This window comes from Anopheles maculipalpis, chromosome 3RL, assembly GCF_943734695.1.
Source record: "Anopheles maculipalpis chromosome 3RL, idAnoMacuDA_375_x, whole genome shotgun sequence".
Taxonomy (NCBI): Eukaryota; Metazoa; Arthropoda; class Insecta; order Diptera; family Culicidae; genus Anopheles; species Anopheles maculipalpis.
The window spans coordinates 3973775-3991451 of record NC_064872.1 but is presented as its reverse complement, the minus strand read 5'-3'; the positions used below and the strand labels follow the sequence as shown (position 1 = coordinate 3991451).

The 17677-nt window shown below is 46.3% G+C and overlaps 8 protein-coding genes across 12 annotated transcripts; 3 read left to right on the top strand and 5 right to left on the bottom strand.

Annotated features, from left to right (window-relative positions):
* Positions 1–790: 790 nt before the first annotated feature.
* Positions 791–8766, bottom strand: LOC126563829 (WD repeat-containing protein 7). Of its 4 annotated transcripts, none has more exons than XM_050220595.1 (14): positions 8594–8766; positions 7553–8529; positions 7186–7428; positions 6892–7112; positions 6451–6785; positions 6223–6383; positions 6071–6165; positions 5935–6001; positions 5641–5709; positions 5150–5248; positions 3472–3626; positions 1997–3388; positions 1755–1881; positions 791–1134 (listed from the first exon to the last, which is right to left on the bottom strand). In XM_050220595.1, exons 1-14 carry the CDS (start codon positions 8728–8730, stop codon positions 791–793), a joined length of 4422 nt encoding a protein of 1473 aa, XP_050076552.1. In that variant the 5' UTR covers positions 8731–8766. The 4 variants fall into 4 exon arrangements, with proteins under 4 accessions (XP_050076552.1, XP_050076553.1, XP_050076555.1 ...); XM_050220596.1 differs by having other exon boundaries at positions 5156–5248; XM_050220598.1 differs by lacking the exon at positions 5641–5709.
* On the top strand, positions 4159–4673 carry LOC126565689 (uncharacterized). Its single transcript, XM_050222892.1, has 3 exons — positions 4159–4218; positions 4305–4425; positions 4546–4673. Exons 1-3 carry the CDS (start codon positions 4159–4161, stop codon positions 4671–4673), a joined length of 309 nt encoding a protein of 102 aa, XP_050078849.1.
* A 583-nt stretch (positions 8767–9349) lies between the features above and the next one.
* On the bottom strand, positions 9350–10748 carry LOC126564873 (cyclin-K). Its single transcript, XM_050221995.1, has 2 exons — positions 9807–10748; positions 9350–9730 (listed from the first exon to the last, which is right to left on the bottom strand). Exons 1-2 carry the CDS (start codon positions 10653–10655, stop codon positions 9449–9451), a joined length of 1131 nt encoding a protein of 376 aa, XP_050077952.1. The 5' UTR covers positions 10656–10748; the 3' UTR covers positions 9350–9448.
* A 224-nt stretch (positions 10749–10972) lies between these two features.
* On the top strand, positions 10973–13515 carry LOC126565547 (ubiquitin-40S ribosomal protein S27a). Of its 2 annotated transcripts, XM_050222734.1 has the most exons (3): positions 10973–11089; positions 12940–13271; positions 13361–13511. In XM_050222734.1, the coding sequence occupies exons 2-3, from the start codon at positions 12951–12953 to the stop codon at positions 13508–13510; spliced, it is 471 nt and encodes a 156-aa protein (XP_050078691.1). In that variant the 5' UTR covers positions 10973–11089; positions 12940–12950; the 3' UTR covers position 13511. The 2 variants fall into 2 exon arrangements, with proteins under 2 accessions (XP_050078691.1, XP_050078692.1); XM_050222735.1 differs by lacking the exon at positions 10973–11089 and having other exon boundaries at positions 12920–13271; positions 13361–13515.
* LOC126565258 (ribosome biogenesis protein NSA2 homolog) lies at positions 11897–12711 on the top strand. Its single transcript, XM_050222421.1, has one exon. The coding sequence runs from the start codon at positions 11922–11924 to the stop codon at positions 12699–12701; it is 780 nt and encodes a 259-aa protein (XP_050078378.1). The 5' UTR covers positions 11897–11921; the 3' UTR covers positions 12702–12711.
* Positions 13516–14556: 1041 nt separating the features above from the next.
* LOC126565554 (probable DNA-directed RNA polymerase subunit delta) lies at positions 14557–15062 on the bottom strand. The gene has a single exon (XM_050222743.1). It carries the CDS (start codon positions 15024–15026, stop codon positions 14559–14561), a length of 468 nt encoding a protein of 155 aa, XP_050078700.1. The 5' UTR covers positions 15027–15062; the 3' UTR covers positions 14557–14558.
* Positions 15063–15772: 710 nt separating this feature from the next.
* Positions 15773–16618, bottom strand: LOC126565186 (sepiapterin reductase-like). The gene has a single exon (XM_050222335.1). It carries the CDS (start codon positions 16616–16618, stop codon positions 15773–15775), a length of 846 nt encoding a protein of 281 aa, XP_050078292.1.
* Positions 16619–16910: 292 nt separating this feature from the next.
* LOC126566011 (uncharacterized) lies at positions 16911–17624 on the bottom strand. The gene is made up of 2 exons (XM_050223212.1): positions 17369–17624; positions 16911–17215 (listed from the first exon to the last, which is right to left on the bottom strand). The coding sequence occupies exons 1-2, from the start codon at positions 17622–17624 to the stop codon at positions 16911–16913; spliced, it is 561 nt and encodes a 186-aa protein (XP_050079169.1).
* Positions 17625–17677: the final 53 nt, after the last annotated feature.

Here is a 17677-nt window from a genome sequence, read left to right as displayed (position 1 = left end):
ACATACACAAGATACAGGAAACATCTTTCTCTCCTGGCCAACGATTCTCCAAATCCTCTATATAGGTCAACTAGAAGAAGATCAAGCCGGCCAACATGCACGAGGCCGAAAGAAAAGATGGGTTATCTCAGAAATCAAAAGATTAAAATCCCGTGCCCTGTGTATGTCTCCTCTTCGGAATCCAGCCAGCAAAAAGGAAGGTGGAATACACGAAAGCTAATTTGCATAATTATATAAGTTTATCGTGTCATAATTGGAATCAGCGAAGGCTTCTATCGGGCGACCGCCGTTTCTCGACATCGTGTTTCCTGAGGATGCTTTGCAAAAAAAGACGATCGCAGAAAATAGCAGTTGGTAGGGAGAATCGGCAAACTATACGTTTCCTAGCACCGAATTCCGAACCCATTTAGTTAATGCAATTTCCTGACAATGTGCCCTACGTCCGTGGATTCGATTAGGTTCGAATCAGGGGCACATCACCTTTCACTGTGCTATAGAATGTCTGTAGAGCTAGCGATGACGATGCATATTGCTGCTCTAACTGCTCAGCTAATAAAAACTCCTCACAATTGCATACTTTCCCATCAAGAGAATGATTAAAAACAATCGATATTATCACTACACTTCTATTACTTACGAAGGAAAAAAAGCTTACCAACAACTCAACAAATATATTCACACACCCTCAAATGGCGCAATTAAGTAATGAAAACCCCACAAAAAGGGAAATAAAATTGAACTAGAGAAGGACCATGATGGATTAAAACCACAATACCAGAACTTGGCGGTTTTAAACGTTGAACCGTGTTTCGGAACCGTCGGCCAACATGAGCGATACGGTACGGTTGTTGATCCAGATCAGCTTTGCTAGCCGCATCGGATTGAGCCGTCCAATGTCCGGGATCGGTGCGGTTGAGTAGCCCTTGATGCAGCGTGTTTGCGACTGACCGAGACCAAACATGCCGGCACTCGTTTGCCAGAAGGAGAGCCGATTTTCGGTACAGGAATAGCTTACCAGAAATTTGCCGTCCGGACTGAAGGCGAGCGCCGTTACAGGTTTGGTGTGGGCCGGTATCATCTGGCATTTGTTTTGGCGCAGTTCGTAGATTGCTAGGTGACCGTTGCTGGCACCGACTGGTAGCGATTTGTAGGAGAGAGATTAAAGATTGAAAATTGTGGATTAAATGTACACAAATAATCTTGCTTTGTGTGGTGGATCATCAAATTTTTTATAAAAAAATCATTTCTATGAAAAGTTAAAGAATAAACTTAAAAGATTCGTGTTCAATTCTAAGGCATTTGCAAGCCATGCAATTGACCAGGACGTCAATTCACTGTTTATATTTTTAATTGTTTAAAGTCTTTCGTCTACAAGCAAATGAAGGGTGAATTACTAGTTGGTGTGTGACAAGATGCCAGCGTCGAATTTACCTCCATTCTGACCTGATTCTGACCAGGCATCAGGGACACCAAACCCTAAAGTGGAAAAGTATCTTAAGGTGAAAAGCGACTGCGGATGAAGACGAATCTTCTGTGATTAGCACCAGATAGACCAGACGTTTACTCCAGACAAAACTGAACCACATCTGATCTCTAGGCCCTCTTAAAAGCTGAAAGGCTATGATTCCAACTGGACTGGTTATGAAAATGGCACTGAATGATCCGACCCATAAAATCGTTTTAGACCGTCCGTATGGATAGAGAAGACCCAGAGTGAGCGACGCAAATCATTTGCTTGTATAAACAATGCTTACCTGCGATACGGCGCGATGCGCTGCAGTGTGACACTTGATTGAACTTACACATCAGCGGACTAACTTCAGCCAGGCCCTTGTTTTTAAGATCTCCCGAGTCAACACAGTGCAGCGTTATGTCCATAACCTGTAGAATAAATCAAGTCACGGTATGTTCGAGTGTTTACAATGTTGCGAGACAAAACTACAACCACACACGCCCGAATGCTCAAATCGCACCTCCTCTCCCCCTCGTTACCTACCTCCACGAGCAGATTAGCGATCTCCGTCTGCATCTTATCGATGAGCATTTCCACACACTGCAGTATCTCCCGCTTGGCCCGATGTAGCACCGACTGCGTAATGGGGACGCTTATCGCCTGCGCATTCTGCTGCAGCGTGTTGTACCGCGCCACCTCGCGCGCCATCGTCGTGATGAAGGCGGCCGGTCGGGCCGTCGCAATCAGGCGCAGAGCGTGCCGGGCCGTACGGCAGGCGTCGGCCTGTGGTGTCAGCGGCAGCTTATAGTTCAGGCTCGGTATTAACCGGGTCGAATCGCAACACATCTCCAACAGTCCCAGCAACACCTTGCTCACGTCAATGTACGGTTCCCACACGGTAAAGCCGCGCCCAATCAAATCGATTGCCGCCCGGCGCAGTGGCGTAAAGGCGGGCAGTTTCGGTGTTGCCGGTGCAAGCAGCAGATGCGTCAGCGCCATCGAGGTGGAACGGGCGAGATTATTATTGCCGATGCCGAACCCTTCGACGACGGAACTTTTGCGCCGGTTTTCGTTGTTACGCTTGCCATCGCTGGCGGATATGTCCTGGCCGAATTCGGCACCGATCACACCGAGCAGCACGACGGCGGTCGTTTGTTTGCGCTTCAGTTCGGCCAAGCTGGACGGTTTTCGCACGACTTCTTCCTCTTCTTCGGATTCTTCTTCGTGCTCTAATCCAGGTTGGCCGGTCGGGCTGGAGGTGGGGGATCCGGCGTTCGATTGTCCCGTGCTGGGAGCCTGCTGTACGATCGGTTCCGTGTGCGTGTACATGGGTAGATATTGGGCCCAGCTCTCAACGAGTTGCTTGCGACCTTTTTTGCCCATACGACCCAGCTCGCCGAGGAGAAGTTGTTGGGCGGCTTCCCGAATTTCCAGACAATGATGTTGCCATCGTCTAGCCATCATCTCGACCTGTGGACGCTTGAAGTTGTTCGCATCCAATGCATCGATCTTCTCCGGAAGTAGGAAGCAGTGATGCGTGGAAAGCAGACTCCAGCCTTGCTTAATTTGGGCCTGCTGCTGGGTGAAGGCTTCCTCCTGTTCCTCCTCATTGCTCCAGGTGGCACGCGTCGATTGACGGTGCAACTTTCGGGCGCGCTCCTGCTCCGGTATGAAAGTGGCCATATTCATCGACATCAGCGTATTAGACATGGCCACCATCGCTAGCAAATGGTTGGAGGTAAGTGTCGTACTAAGCTCCCAATGTAGCCGAGCGGTAAAGAGCTTCGTTAAACCCTCTCTTCGGAACTGTTCCGGCGTCATCGCAACCGTTTTTAGCTCATCAGCCGTCGAATTGATAACGATATTGTTTTGCCAGGTCGGCAACAGTAGCGACATGTAGCCACCCTTCGACAGCACACCGAACGAAACGGGAATCTGGAAACACACAGACAAAAATGGTTGAAACCGTTAGTAATGGAACTAAGTCGGATACGCACTCGGCAATCATTTTCACTCACCATTGGCCGCAACAGACCGAGTTGCGTTTCACACACTTTGTCCAAATGTGGATCGAGTCCCCAGGAGTGGATTAACGACAGCAACAACTGTGCCACCTCCATCACGTGGGTTGCCTCCATGCGGGGTGCGATTTTCTTCGTAATGTCCGAGGAATCTGCGGGAATCGTAAACAAACAAATAAGTGCATTTTGTTTGCAGGCGCTGGGACCAACAACAGCGAGCCAATAAGCGCTATTTGCACAGTGTTGTGATTGATTGGTTGTGTCTTGCCATCCATCTAGTTCCACTACTGAGTCAAAGCAAATGCCAATTGGACAAAAGGAACCCTACTTCGTAAGAATACTTTACAGGTTAACAGGTCTTTTTTTTCGCGCGCGGTATATTGCGAATCACTATTTACTTGCATCCGCGCACACGTGTTCTTATCAGTATAGAATTTTGCGGTGCGGTACCGCTTACATTATAAGTACAATCTGCAAACGGGCGGCACACACTATTTGTCTTTCATCAATCACTGCGAACAGTGGAGTGTGAGAGAGTGTGATCTGTTGATTCAATCGGAATCGGGAAAACTAACGCGCAGTATATAAACACGAGGAGTTTAGACTTCGGAATTACAGTTCGCCGTAGAACATAGTCAGCGAGTGAAAAAAAGCGTTCTTTTATTATCGCAACAGGAAGGAAGGATGGCATCCAAAGTGATCGTTATTGCGTGCTTGTGCGTCGCACTGGTAGTGTTTGTACAGGTTCGATTCTTACTACGTCTCTGACAGAATCGGGCAATGATCAGAAGAATAAAATCCGAATTTCCATTTGACTACTTCCTTCACAGAGTGCTCCGCAATATACGTCTGGTGAGGTGCCTGAATATGACGAAGATGATGGAGCGGATGAACCGGTTCAGTCTCATTCGAGTAGCAATACTGACGATGATTTAGATGGTTTTGATCCTAGTGAGTATACTTCTTCTAAGTAAAATTGAGTCTTGTTTTTTTTTTAATCTCTCAAAACCTTCCTCATGCTGAATATGTGAATTGTGAATCAGAAAATAATCCATATTTTCCTCTTCACAGATCTGCTGGATCAGCCGTACGCTAATGCACCAGAAAATGCCGACCCTGGACGACGTCCCGAGTTCATTAAAGATTTGGGCAGCGACACCCAGTCGGATTCGTCGGCTTCAGATTCAACCGGAAATTAATACCAATCAATTAAACTTATAACGTCGTATGGACCCTTGAAAGTCGTACAAAACAAAATATATATACGCATCAATAAATTTACGGAATCGGTATTAACAAGCCTAATACTCGTTGCTTGATTTCGATCTTAAATACCGAACCATATAAGCACTAGTCAGACTATCATTTCAAAGCTTTCTACGACTTGGCTTTTGGATCCTTGAATTTATATTTGTTTGAACTCAAATAAGTTCTACTGCTCCTACCTTTGAAATCATCGATTGCATAAAGAACAAGACTTCATTTTAAATGAAATATAACTTATTATGATGCTCATCCAATAATAACACGACCTTTTTTCTATTACCAACACGATGGCCATGCAAAAACTAACTAATATGACCAAATACTGTCCACATATAGACAAATAGACAGACACACACGCAACAAACAAACAAACACAACACGCACAGATAACATCCATTGCCCGACTTACCCTTACCGGTTTCTCCGACATTCTTGACGACGCTTTCAAGCTTTGCTTGGACCTTAGTCTGCACATTCTCTGCGCCTTCCTTCATTTTGGCAAGGATTCCTTTACGTGTGCATAAAAATGAGAAACAGCATTAGATAACCTTCGATAGGGAAGAATTTATCTACCACAAATAAAAATCGGGAGGGAAAAACATTAATTGTTAATTATTAAATATTGAAATGAAAAATAGGGAGCGCAATCTATCTACGATTGGAATAATAAGCTTAACACACTGATGACGCACTCTCAAAGGTAAACCAATTTAAGCTAATTTAGTGCAATATTTTGGAAAAATGTTGCACATTAATGAAGTAACTAAGAAGGAAATAATTTTGTAACAGAAATAACAAAACAAACGAGTAAAATGCAAGTAAAGGTTTATAAAGCTGGCCACTCGGCAAAGGCTACCAAAACGGAAAATATATCCATAATTTCATGGACATAACACGAACCATGCTTATCTTTCTCTTTCAGTATTTTCTCCATATCGCCAGCCTTATTTTTAACGCGTCCGAAGAAATCTACGAACAATCGGATCAACGCGTAACGGAGAAGAGTTTAGTATGGGGAGCGGTTTAATAAATTTTTACGCACAAGAAGCCGCATGAAAGAAGAAATAGAGAGAAGAAGGAAACCTCGTCATAAATCATCGCTCTTTGGCTACAATACACTTCACTTCAAATACTTGTTAAGACTTCGTACTAAAGAGAGGTCAACTGTGATAAATAATTAGTAAAACAAAATACCTGATATTTTCTTTCCTGCATCGGACGAATGCGTATCCGTTCCTGTTGGGATCAACAGTCCTTCAGCCTACGAAGAAAACAAAAGAAATAAAATTTAGAATAAACGGTCGAAAGCGAATCGATCCTTACTACGAACCTCTAACGTGTTCGGGCTCATGGCAGCGTACTCTTCCGCGTGCAGCTCAAATATTAATCCTTCGATGTCAAAGAACAGTATGTGACTTTCCGCGTCTACAGAGAGAAGGAGAATTGTTATATGGAGCAGGCTAAACAACACAAACCACATACCTTTGGGGTTGGTTCTGAGACCCTGAATAATCAGGGGGCTGCTTCGATTCTTCATCAAAAAGTCTCCATGTTGATTGTTGTGTGCATGCAGCTGCTGTAGCTGATGAATTCCTCGCTGGGTGGCATGCCGGATTGCGTTTATGTTGCGATGTCTCAACCCACTACAAAAAACGACACAATTGTTAGCACCTTTTTCATTCATTTCTTCAAATATTGCCTCTTGCTTACCGGAAGAAATGGACGGCCGGATTAGCCAATCCCATCTCCGACGTTGATCCGGTGCTGCTACCCGTTTCACCACTATTCTCATCACACGCACTCAACACTTCCTCCGCCAGGATGCCATGCAGCACACGATCCAGATGTCCAGTTTCCATCTGCCACACGTACACCGTCCCATCGGAACAACCGACGATTAGGAAATCATCCAGCGGGCGCCATTTGATGGAAATTACCGGAAACAGGTGGCGACTGGCGAGCGTTACACATTTGCGCTCCTGCAAGCTTAGCAGCGTGACCGAGTGGTCCGATGCCACCGAGCAAATGCACTTGAGGATGCGAGGCTAGAGAGAGTGAAAAAGAGGGCAAAAGATTATTTGTAGGTTTTGATTGATGAAGTAACCACCGATACATGGCAGAGATGAGCGGGAACGACTCTTGAATACTTACACTGCACGTCGGTGGTGGTACCAGCAGCTGGGTGATCTCTCCCGCATGCACACAAAACCGGTGAATCAGATTACCGCTGTAAAGATCCCACAGACAGACGGCAAAATCTACGCCACCCGATACGAGGTGTGATTTTTCGTACCGTGAATGTGCCAGCGAAGGACACAGCAAGCAATTTACCCTTCCGCTGTGTCCGTTCAGTATTTGATGGGGTGGCCAATCTGGAACAATGATATTTTAAAGCATGAGAAGCCGAGTTTATAATCGCAAAATCTCTTGGCTCCCATTACTTACCACTGAACTGCTGATGATTCCCGTGCAGCAGATGCAACATGACAGTTTGGGTGGCCGGTACGATAATGATACTGCCATCTTCCCGGCCAACTACAAGCCGACTTTGTTGGGGCAAATAAATGCTAGCGGTAAGCTTGATCAGAGGCTCACTGTTCTGATAAAGCTGATCTAGTATGCCAACCGGTAGTGGGCTCATTTTGTTCCACGCTTCCAAGAGCGATGTGCAAATAGTTGATTCCAAAGCTAAACCAGAAACAGAAATACAAACAACAACAGAAATATTTTTTTTTTTTTTTGCTAAACAGAAATAAAAGCTTTCTTTATAGCAAAAAATGGTTACGATAAAGGTTTAGATGCGCATACTCACATGCCGGATGTTGCTTTTGCGTTTGAATTTGCTTTATCTGTTCCATCGAAATATCGGGCACGGCCCAGATATTGACGTACCCTTCCGAATCGCCCCGCAGGAGATACTTTTGCGTTTTTCCGCTCCGATTTGAAGTGACCAGCTTCATGGTCGGCGGACAGGACAGAGGCTTTTCGCCCGTTTGCGATAAAATGCAGTACAGAAACGGTGAGTCCTTGCCAACGGATGGACCATGGAAATCCTTATTGTCCGGGATGCTATTCGCTGGTAGCCGGAACAGATAACCCTTACCCTCGTCCGACCACAGGATAACACGGTCGTTCGATAGGAAATCGCCACCCATCCATCGTTCGCCGGAAGGTGAAATTACGCTGCAAAGCACGGTAAAGTCTCCCGCATCGTATATCTGCCAATACTTTGCACAAACAATCAGCACGGTGCGCTGGTTCTGCGAGCAACAGTTCATCGTTATCGCGTTCAGACAGCGTATCTGTTTCGATTCATTTTCGTAGATCGGTTCCGAGTACTTGTTCTCGTTGCCTATCAGCGTCCACACCTTCACCGTACCGGTGGTGGTGATCGCAAGCACGACGTCATCCTTACGCTTGGAAGGTCGCAGAACGTGCAGGGCCGATATCCAATCCGGGTTCACCTTCGAGCTTAAGCAGAACAGTACCTCCAGACTGAACGGATCCATTACCATAATTTCCGCATAGTAACCGTTGCAAAACAGTCGAATATCGTCGCAGTTAGCCATGTGATAGGCCTGGATGTTGGTGTGCACCTGTGGCATCTTGATGCTTTCCGTGCACTTGCCATCGACCAGATCCCACGTGCACATTTCACCATTTTCCGACGAGCTTACCAGGAAGTTGTTGTCCTGGATGATGGAGGCACGCGTCAGACACAGGACCGGTGCCGTATGTCCTACCAACAGACATCGCGGAGTCATCTGGAGCGTGTCTGGATCTACCTGCCTGTAAGTGTTTAAGCCGTACATTAGCAACCGTACCGTATGATTGGACCGTCACGTCTCATTACCATAAACAAATTTGACCATCGTAGCAACCCGTCGCAAGGATTTTCTGGTCCCGTGACAGAAACACACTCGACACGCAGTGTGTTGGTGTGTTCGGGCCCCAAAGTACCACGGGCACAACGAGATTGGTGTTGAGCATGTTGGCCTGATGCTGTTTTTCACTGTGTCACAAACAGACGGGACTTTTTGTGTACTTTTAAGATGAAATATCCACCAAATTCTTGCTTTTCACTTTTTTGCTGGCACCAAAATCACGGGATTACGCTGTTTTCAAATGCATTATTTACAAATCAGCTGTCAATGTGTGTAGCACGACTTGTGTTATGGGGTAGGGTGGGTGGGGGGGGGGGGTGTTTTTATTGATTGAGCACAGTACAATGGATTCGTCCGTTTATCTCGCAATTTTTCGAATATACGGATAAAACTTTTACAATTCCAACTTCCCTTAACACTTTGCAGTACACAGCTGCAGTGAATGCACGAGATATTCGTACTTTTTGTAGTAAAAATCGCGATTTTCTTCACGTACAAGTTTTTCCGTCCCGTAGCTACTGATAAGAAAATTTTCACTTTGACAGCTGTCACCATTGACACCAATCGCGAGACATTGTTTGAGATTGATGACTGTTTTGCTTTTCGAAACTCGGACACGAATTGAATTTCACTTTTCAATAAAACTTAGCACACAAAATAAATTATTTTGTAAGGATAAAATGTACGGTCGTCATCAAAAGTTATTCAGTCAGTTTTGCTGAACTCGTTCTTTAAACTTTTATTTTACACATCAGTATTTGTTGGTTGGTTTTCCTCATATCAAAATTTCTTAACTTAATGATGTCCAACTGCCCCGATACTAACTACTGAGGAGGATAGTAAGTATTCCTTCCCGGGGGTGGCCCTGGCGGGTAATATTTGTTCGCATTCGTATGTTGATAATGTTGCCACGATTGAGGCGGTTGTGGTGGCAACGCTGGCGGCATCGTCCCATATGGTGGCGGTGGACCATGGGTTTGCGGTAGTAAGGGTGGCACAGGATGCATCGGATAAGGAGGATACGAATAGTGTGGATTTTCCGTTGTGATATGCTTTGGAATGGGATTGGCTTCCACTTCAGATGGAGGTAAAGGCGGCAACGGAGTCTAAAATGCAAATACAGGAATGAAAAACGTCGTAAATTAATTCAGTTGGGAAGGAAGAGAAAAAAGCACACTATACCTTAACTGCAATGTTGGGAGAATTTTTGTTTGTTATAGGCGATATATTGGCCCGCTTCATCGGTGGCGATGCTTTGCTAGGTGGCAGTTGAGGGGGACTTTTTGGTGGTGCACTTTCTGCCTGCGTCGGTTGATACAGATCCAACACCTGATGGCATATTTCTTCCAGTATTTCCATCGTCACGTCCTGCACAAACATGTCCCACCATTTTAAATGCTCCGGCTTTTTGCCTATCCAATCGACAACGGTGAATTTGCTTAGCTTGCTGGCTAGATAAATTAACGCGACGGCAATAATTTCCGGTTCCCACTGAATCGATACCGTGGTGCTCAGCGAATCGTTCACAAAGTTCCACGCCATCTGTACCATTTTCTGCAGCTTGGCCGAATCACCCTTCAAGCATTTGGCGTACTTCACCAGAAACGAGTACGGATGTTCGACCTGCAGGTCAAATTTGATCGTTTGAAGTAGAATGCGCTCCAGCGTCATAACTTCCTCCTTGGGGTCATCGCCAAACGATTGGAATTTCTCGTCCGACAGCAGTCCACGGGCAGTTTTTATGATGTCTTTACACTTTTTGGGCGTTTCCTCAACCTTGCCGGCCAGGAACAGGCAGCAGCTTGCCGTTACAAAGCGTGGAAACGTACGGAACGAGTGAAACATGTAGAACCGATGAAAGTAAACAACTCCTGTAGCGACGGTGTTGTGCCCTAGACTCATCGAGGCCCCGGCTTCCATGATGAACCGTGCGCCCTCTTTGCGGTAGCGCCGTTCCGTCTCGTAATCCACACCATCCCTCGCTGACGGTGTGTTCCTGAGGTCTTTTTTATCGTAATACCAATTTGGCATCGTTGCAGGGTAGATGTTTATTTGCTGTACAATTTATTTTCGCTCCAACACGGACGATATTTACGCCAGAACTTTGTAAACAACGCCAGTGACAGCTGACAGTTGGTTCAAAGCGAGAGCACAGGGTGTACGAAAGAGAAAAATACTTTCGAAACAAGAATGCGCTTAGAATTTAAAACACAGTTCGTTAAATAGAACGGAGACTTGATTGGAAAAAAAATAAAAATTAAATTTCATATTATTGTCACTTCTTTTACGACAACAATACAAAATTTACGTTGTTTTGATCAGAAATACCGTGACATTTGCAACTTGATGTCCATGCAGCAAAACGGAAGCAGCGAAGTGACGTTTCGATGTAGGCGAATTATCCGCAGACAGCGCTGCACGACGATTTCCGCTTTCTTTTACTTTGTGTATGGTGTCAGAGTAAGGTGAGTTGGTGCGTAGTTCTTCGGAAAAAAGTTAAAATTTTGTGGTAAAAGTTCATCAAAACAAGTTGATATCGTTGGTAAAAGTTGTCAGGCGTAGTAGTGCTTATCTAACGCTCACGAATATTGTGTTTTTGGTGTATTATATTAGGAATTTTTGGTGGATTAGCACCATCCCCGGCACGTGTGAAACGTAGCGAAGGGACAGGCGCAGGGATAGGAGCTCTGAAAAGCATGTTCAGATAATTAGGGATCAAAGATGAGGATTTAAAGTTAAGCTGTTATTAATTTGGGTTACTGTGAAGAATACTACCGACCTGTTGGGGATCTTTTATAAGGAAGGTGACGGCGAAAGATTGCTCTCCGGCACTCCGGAAAGCGACGACATTCATCCTCCGTGTTTGTGTGTGTGTGGGTAAGTGTTCGTACCGGAATGAGAGCCCCGTTTGCAAGCCTTCTTTATTTAAGTGAAACATGTCGAGTATTCGGACGCAATATCCCTTCCAAAAATTCACATTCTGCAAATACCGCGTTTAGGCGTGCCGTGTGTGTAAAGCGTGTGTAACCATAGATACGGAACGTGGCGGTGTGTGATCCCAACAAATCGCCGTGTTTGTGAGGTTGTGCATCCGGAACGCGTGTGTATCTCTGGGTGAATTTTTGGAAGTGGTACTGCCATGTTCCGAATGCTCTTCATGCGAGTGCTCACTTAGATAGTAAAGACTTGGCAATATTGATGTGTTAAAGGAAGCAGCATTGTCTAACGAGATTTCCTTTCTTTCACCCAATTGTTCCACAGCTTCACAAAAGCTCACTCTAAGCAACATCATTCACCATGCCGCAGAACGAATATATTGAGCGGCACATTAAGCTGCACGGTCGCCGGCTCGATTATGAGGAGCGCAAACGCAAGCGGGAGGCGCGTGAGCCGAAGAAGCGCGCGGCGAAGGCCCGCAAGCTGCGAGGCATCAAGGCCAAGCTGTTCCAGAAGGAGCGCCGCAATGAGAAGATACAGATGAAGCGCAAGATCCAGGCGCACGAGGAGAAGAAGGTGAAAAAGACGACCGAGAAGGTTGAGGATGGAGCACTGCCCCCTTACCTGATGGATCGTGGCATCCAGTCGAGTGCCAAGGTGCTGTCGAACATGATCAAGCAGAAGCGCAAGGAAAAGGCAGGCAAATGGGACGTTCCGATACCGAAAGTGCGCGCCCAGTCCGATGCCGAGGTGTTTAAGGTGATCCGGTCCGGCAAAACGAAGCGGAAAGCATGGAAGCGTATGGTCACGAAGGTGACTTTCGTTGGAGACAACTTTACCCGTAAACCACCAAAGTACGAACGGTTCATCCGACCGATGGCGTTGCGCTTCAACAAGGCGCACGTTACGCATCCGGAACTGAAGGCTACCTTCTATCTGCCGATTATTGGCGTGAAGAAGAATCCTTCCTCGCCAATGTACACGAGCCTGGGTGTGATAACGAAGGGTACCGTTATAGAGGTGAACATTTCCGAGCTGGGTCTGGTGACGCAGTCCGGCAAGGTCGTGTGGGGAAAGTACGCCCAGGTGACGAACAATCCGGAAAATGATGGTTGTATCAATTCGGTACTGTTGGTTTAAGGGGGACACAAGGGAAACAGGAGACTGGGACATGGAATCATTCTTGCGGCAATGATTGTGCGTGCATTAGGTGTTAAGATTTTCTTATTAAGATCAGGGATAAGAGTTGTTTAGAAAGGCAGGATAAAAAAAGATGATAAGGTTGTAAATGTAAACCATAAACTTGAACGATATCGACTCATTTTGATGAACTGTTGAAGTGTAGATCGGAGGCTTTAACCCATTTTGCCTTCTGCAGACGGTATCAAGATGCAGATCTTCGTCAAAACCCTCACGGGTAAGACCATTACTCTTGAGGTCGAACCTTCGGATACGATCGAGAATGTGAAGGCGAAGATTCAAGATAAGGAGGGCATCCCGCCGGACCAGCAGCGTCTTATCTTCGCCGGCAAGCAGCTGGAGGACGGACGCACCCTGTCCGACTATAACATCCAGAAGGAATCGACCCTTCATCTGGTGCTTCGGCTGCGCGGTGGCGCCAAGAAGCGCAAGAAGAAGAATTATTCCACCCCGAAGAAGATCAAGCACAAGAGGAAGAAGGTCAAACTCGCTGTCCTCAAGTACTACAAGGTAAGTGTTGGACAACTCCCCCGCGTGGACCTTTATCAAACAACCGTTTTCTAACGTTATCTTTATTCGATTTTCTTTTGCCGACACAGGTTGACGAGAATGGAAAGATCCACCGTCTACGTCGCGAGTGCACCAGCGAATCGTGCGGTGCAGGCGTGTTCATGGCTGCCCACGAAGATCGTCACTACTGCGGCAAATGCCACCTGACGCTTGTCTACTCGAAGCAGGAGGATAAGTAAAGAAAGAGCATGGTGGGCGTAAGAGCGTGAAAAGGAGGGCGTACGGTGCGACGGCGGTCGTATCAGTCTTGAATCCACTACCACAGGTTGAATTTCCAAATGTTTCACTTCTACTCAAAAAAAAAAACGCGCGGGAAGAAGTTGACACCAACAAAACAACACACACCTGCTCGATTCAGTTGATCCACCTTTTATTGGGGGAATATTAATAAAGGATGATACGGCTATCCGTGTTCTGTATGAAACTTATGTTGGCTATTCTTTAATAAAACAAAAATCTAACAATCCAATTTAATATCACAGGGTTTTTGAGTCTTCTTCTTCATTTTCCCGAAGTCGGATTAATCCGATCCACTCCGGAGTTCCCACCGCTAATCCCTTCTGTTCGACCCAGAAATTCCCTTCTGAAGGACCTGATCTGGCGCACGAGAAAGGCACACACAGAGAGAAGGAAGGCATTCAAATTGAAGGTGACTTGTAACGATGACCTTTTCGACTGCGATGTCCGCCGCCTGGGATATCCGTTAGGGATTTGAACTATTTTGGTGAAGTTGAATTATAGACTAAAGTACAGCAATCGATGATGGAAACCCATCCTGCGAATCGGAACCTTGTCAGTTAGACGCCCGTTTTCACAGAGTCCAAAGAATAAAGTGACATAGCACTGCTAACAGAAAGGAAACGTACAGAGACCGGTCCAGAATCTCCGAGCAATACACCAGGAATCGAAGCAGCATCCACTACAATCAGTAGGTCTCCAATGTAATGATTTCTACTACACGAATCTCTTTTCGGATCTCTTTGAATTTACTCGTTTTTCTAAGTACAAATTAATTCAGTTATAAAGCTCTTTAATGGATAAACCTGAACATATGCATTATTTACACTTTAATTATGATGATGGCGTCGCGTATATATATTTTCATTTCGTACACCCTAACTTGGCCACTTAACATTTACGCTACTATTCTCGAAACACGATGTAATAATAGTAATCATCCCCCATCTGCCTCTCTAAGTTAATCAACGAGTTTAAAGATTTTTCATCCTACCTACGAGCGTTGTGAATATTGAGTGTGGTGTACCAATTCAATCGGATCGTCCCATTCAGCATCCGGTCCCCCAGCGGCCCATCCTCATCATCCTCATCATCATACGTATCGTCGTCCCCATCGTCCTCATCGTAGCTAAAGAACTCGTCGTCCTCATCGTCATCGCTCTCGTCGTAATTGTACAGATCATCCGCACCTTCCTCGTCCTCCTCATCCTCATCACTGTAGTCCTCCAGATGGTCAATCGCAATGCCCGCAAACGCACCACCCTGCTGCTGGTGGTGCCGATGGTTCGGCAGGTCGTGCAGCGCGATCCGTTCCGTGTGGATGTTAATCTCGATCTCGCCACGATAGTTTAGCACCATACACCCGACCATGATAAGGGCCGGCAGGGCGACACGATTCTTCCACGCGAGCTTAGTGAGGAAGAGGAATGTCCGGCCGAAGGCGGAATTTATCAGCATCTTGTTGCCGGTCTATTGTTCGCCACCCCGTCACCATGGAAATTGCCGAATCTGTATGTGTGTGTGCGTGAGAGAGAGATGATGAAGGGAAAAGAAAGAAAGTAAAAAAAACACCATCAAAAGGCGACTCTAGGACTCGGGCGACGGATAGAGATAAATCCTTTTCAAGCATGATAAGTAGTGATAGTGACAAACAGAAACTCGTACACACACACATGTATCTCTCTCAAATTCCCGTTTACGGCCGAGGGATTTTTAACCCTCCACCCCCTTCCTATGGTAACAAAACACTGGAAGAGCCCCATCTCCGATATTTCCTCACGCAAATGCTCTCCCCTCTCTCCATTCAACATTTTCTCTTTAATATGACTCTTTGAACAACATGCCAAGTTTATTTCATTTTTAATCGCAAATATTACAAAAGGGGAGCGGGTTTTCGTAGTGGAGCCTTTCATACGAACAAATCATCGATACTTGTTCTTTGATTGTTTGTTCTGTAACTGTTTGCAAGTAACAAAGAGATATGATACAAATTTTTGGATTGGACGGTTGGACAAAGTGTCTTAAACCGGAGAATCTTGAAATAATAATACAATTTTTCCTACATATTACTTTCTGTTACGCTACATAAAGTGGACTCCGCTCACCCCCTTTACGGACGTTACGTAGTTTGTGGACGTCCCCTTAGCAAGATTGCACATCGAACAAGTTACGTGGAATGTATGTTAGGCGCGTTGGCCATTTCTTTAATGATCGTAATAATCAACATGATCGCCAGACTTGAACAGCCCATGCTGGAGTATGTGTAAAAATTTGGCCGTCGTTTGCTCGGTCGTAAGTATTGTCGTCGTATCGCGGAGATTCTTAAAGTAGTCTCGGATTTCCGGTGCGTTCGAGTGGGCCTGCAGATCGACCGTCATTTCCGTGTCCACCGGACCGGGAGAGTAGTTCAGCACGGTTACCCCAGAGGCCGCTTCTTCTTCCGCCAGCACTCGGAAGTACATCTCGCGCGCAGCCTTTCCGGCACAGTAGTACGTCATGCTCTGGAACGGCACGAGGCACGCCTTCGAGGTAATGTTGACTACCAGTCTGCTCGGGACGGGCTGGAACTTGCGCAAAAAGCAACTATTCAGCACGGCCACGGTAAACACGTTCGTACCGAAGTACTGTTCCCATTCGGCCCGATCGTCCATCTCGATCGCCTTTCGGCCAATGTTGCCAACCGTGCCGACGTTATGGATAACGCACGCCAACCCGAACCGATCGACCGGTTGCTGCTTTCCGAGCGATTTTTCCAGTATTTCGTTCAGCAACTCCTTCGAAGCGGTTGCCAAATCGACCGAGCTCGTCACCACGGTAACGTGCGGATTAACGCCGAGTATCTCCGACCTAGTGCTTTCCAGCCCGGAAGCGGAACGGGCAAGCAGTACGATGACCGAACCGGGCTTTAGCTTGCGTGCCGTCTCGATGGCCATCTTGGCGCCGATACCACGGGATGCACCGGTCACGAGAAAGTAGGCCACTTGCTCGAGATTAACGGCTGTCGTACTTTCCGCCGGAGCCGTTGTCGTTGGTGTCGTCGTAGCAGACATGATTGGGCAAATATCTGGGAGCGGGGGGTACTTGATCTTTTAATAGTGACAAACAAAACGATCAAAGCTAGCCAAGAGAAGCATATGTCAGGCTGTTTTCTTTGTGGTTCTTTCCCCCCGGGGATGTTAGTACAGTGAACTCTCTCTCTCTTTCATCTGAAACTTCTCTTATTCAACAGTTCCGATGAATTGCAGATTAGAAAGAGTTCACTGTTGTTTTTTTCTTGGCTCTATTAGGCGAAAACAGGAATTGGGTATGCAATAATCTACACTTACCAGAGAATTTTCTCGTTTAGCGTGACGTCGAACTTTCGGTACCGCTTTCTTCACCTTCCCGTGTCTCTTCCGCCTGTTCGTCTGCCTCTAGCTGTAGCTGATCGTGTTGCACCAGTTGCACAACTTCCGCCTGCGAAAGGGCTTGCTCGGGGCGAATGAATCGAATTAGCTCGTTACTATTGACGGGCTCTTCCAGCACCAGATCAGCGTCCGTGCGTAGTGTTACGCTTCCACCGAGCAACGATTGCATACACGCCTCACGACGTTCGGTCAGCTGCTGCAACACGTTCGGATTGTTTCTCAACCGATGCAGACGCTTTTCTAATCGATGTGGAAAGAAAAAGTTAGACAGTCTTTAGAGTGTTGTGCTCTACAACGTAGTGTGTGCGTTTGGAGCTTATCAGCAACAAACGTCTATAACGACGCTAGGCTTTCCTAATACACGTCGGCTCCCACCCCAGTTCTAAACATTACCTAATGCTGCTAAATAGTTGTCCGAGTCCGGAAGACGATTATCTTGCGGTTCTCGCGGATTTAGCGGTGGCTGCTCGGGGCTGAAATTATCTTCGAACGCCAACGAAGAAGCGATCGCAACGATGGTGGTGGTCGGGCTGGATGTATTCACTGTGGCGCTTGCTGGCGGAATGCTAATGGCGGTTTCGTTCGTGGTAAATGAATCACCGTCAGCAGCTTTATTGTCCTGCGTCACCCATGGGTCTGCAAAATTCATGTCGCCGCGAAAAACGAGCTCTCCAGCACTACCACTTTTTGTTGCTGTACGCC

Coding starts and splice junctions, on each gene's coding strand:
- LOC126565689 (XM_050222892.1), top strand. CDS start 4,159: ATGGCATCCAAAGTGATCGTTATTGCGTGCTTGTGCGTCGCACTGGTA. Junction 4,219..4,304: donor CACTGGTAGTGTTTGTACAG/GTTCGATTCTTA, acceptor CTTCCTTCACAG/AGTGCTCCGCAATATACGTC. Junction 4,426..4,545: donor TTTAGATGGTTTTGATCCTA/GTGAGTATACTT, acceptor TCCTCTTCACAG/ATCTGCTGGATCAGCCGTAC.
- LOC126564873 (XM_050221995.1), bottom strand. CDS start 10,655: ATGCCAAATTGGTATTACGATAAAAAAGACCTCAGGAACACACCGTCA. Junction 9,731..9,806: donor CTCCCAACATTGCAGTTAAG/GTATAGTGTGCT, acceptor TTTGCATTTTAG/ACTCCGTTGCCGCCTTTACC.
- LOC126565547 (XM_050222735.1), top strand. CDS start 12,951: ATGCAGATCTTCGTCAAAACCCTCACGGGTAAGACCATTACTCTTGAG. Junction 13,272..13,360: donor CTGTCCTCAAGTACTACAAG/GTAAGTGTTGGA, acceptor TTGCCGACACAG/GTTGACGAGAATGGAAAGAT.
- LOC126566011 (XM_050223212.1), bottom strand. CDS start 17,624: ATGAATTTTGCAGACCCATGGGTGACGCAGGACAATAAAGCTGCTGAC. Junction 17,216..17,368: donor CAACTATTTAGCAGCATTAG/GTAATGTTTAGA, acceptor CACATCGATTAG/AAAAGCGTCTGCATCGGTTG.
- LOC126565258 (XM_050222421.1), top strand. CDS start 11,922: ATGCCGCAGAACGAATATATTGAGCGGCACATTAAGCTGCACGGTCGC.
- LOC126563829 (XM_050220595.1), bottom strand. CDS start 8,730: ATGCTCAACACCAATCTCGTTGTGCCCGTGGTACTTTGGGGCCCGAAC. Junction 6,786..6,891: donor TACCACCACCGACGTGCAGT/GTAAGTATTCAA, acceptor CACTCTCTCTAG/CCTCGCATCCTCAAGTGCAT. Junction 5,249..5,640: donor GAAAGAGAAAGATAAGCATG/GTTCGTGTTATG, acceptor GCACACGTAAAG/GAATCCTTGCCAAAATGAAG.
- LOC126565186 (XM_050222335.1), bottom strand. CDS start 16,618: ATGTCTGCTACGACGACACCAACGACAACGGCTCCGGCGGAAAGTACG.
- LOC126565554 (XM_050222743.1), bottom strand. CDS start 15,026: ATGCTGATAAATTCCGCCTTCGGCCGGACATTCCTCTTCCTCACTAAG.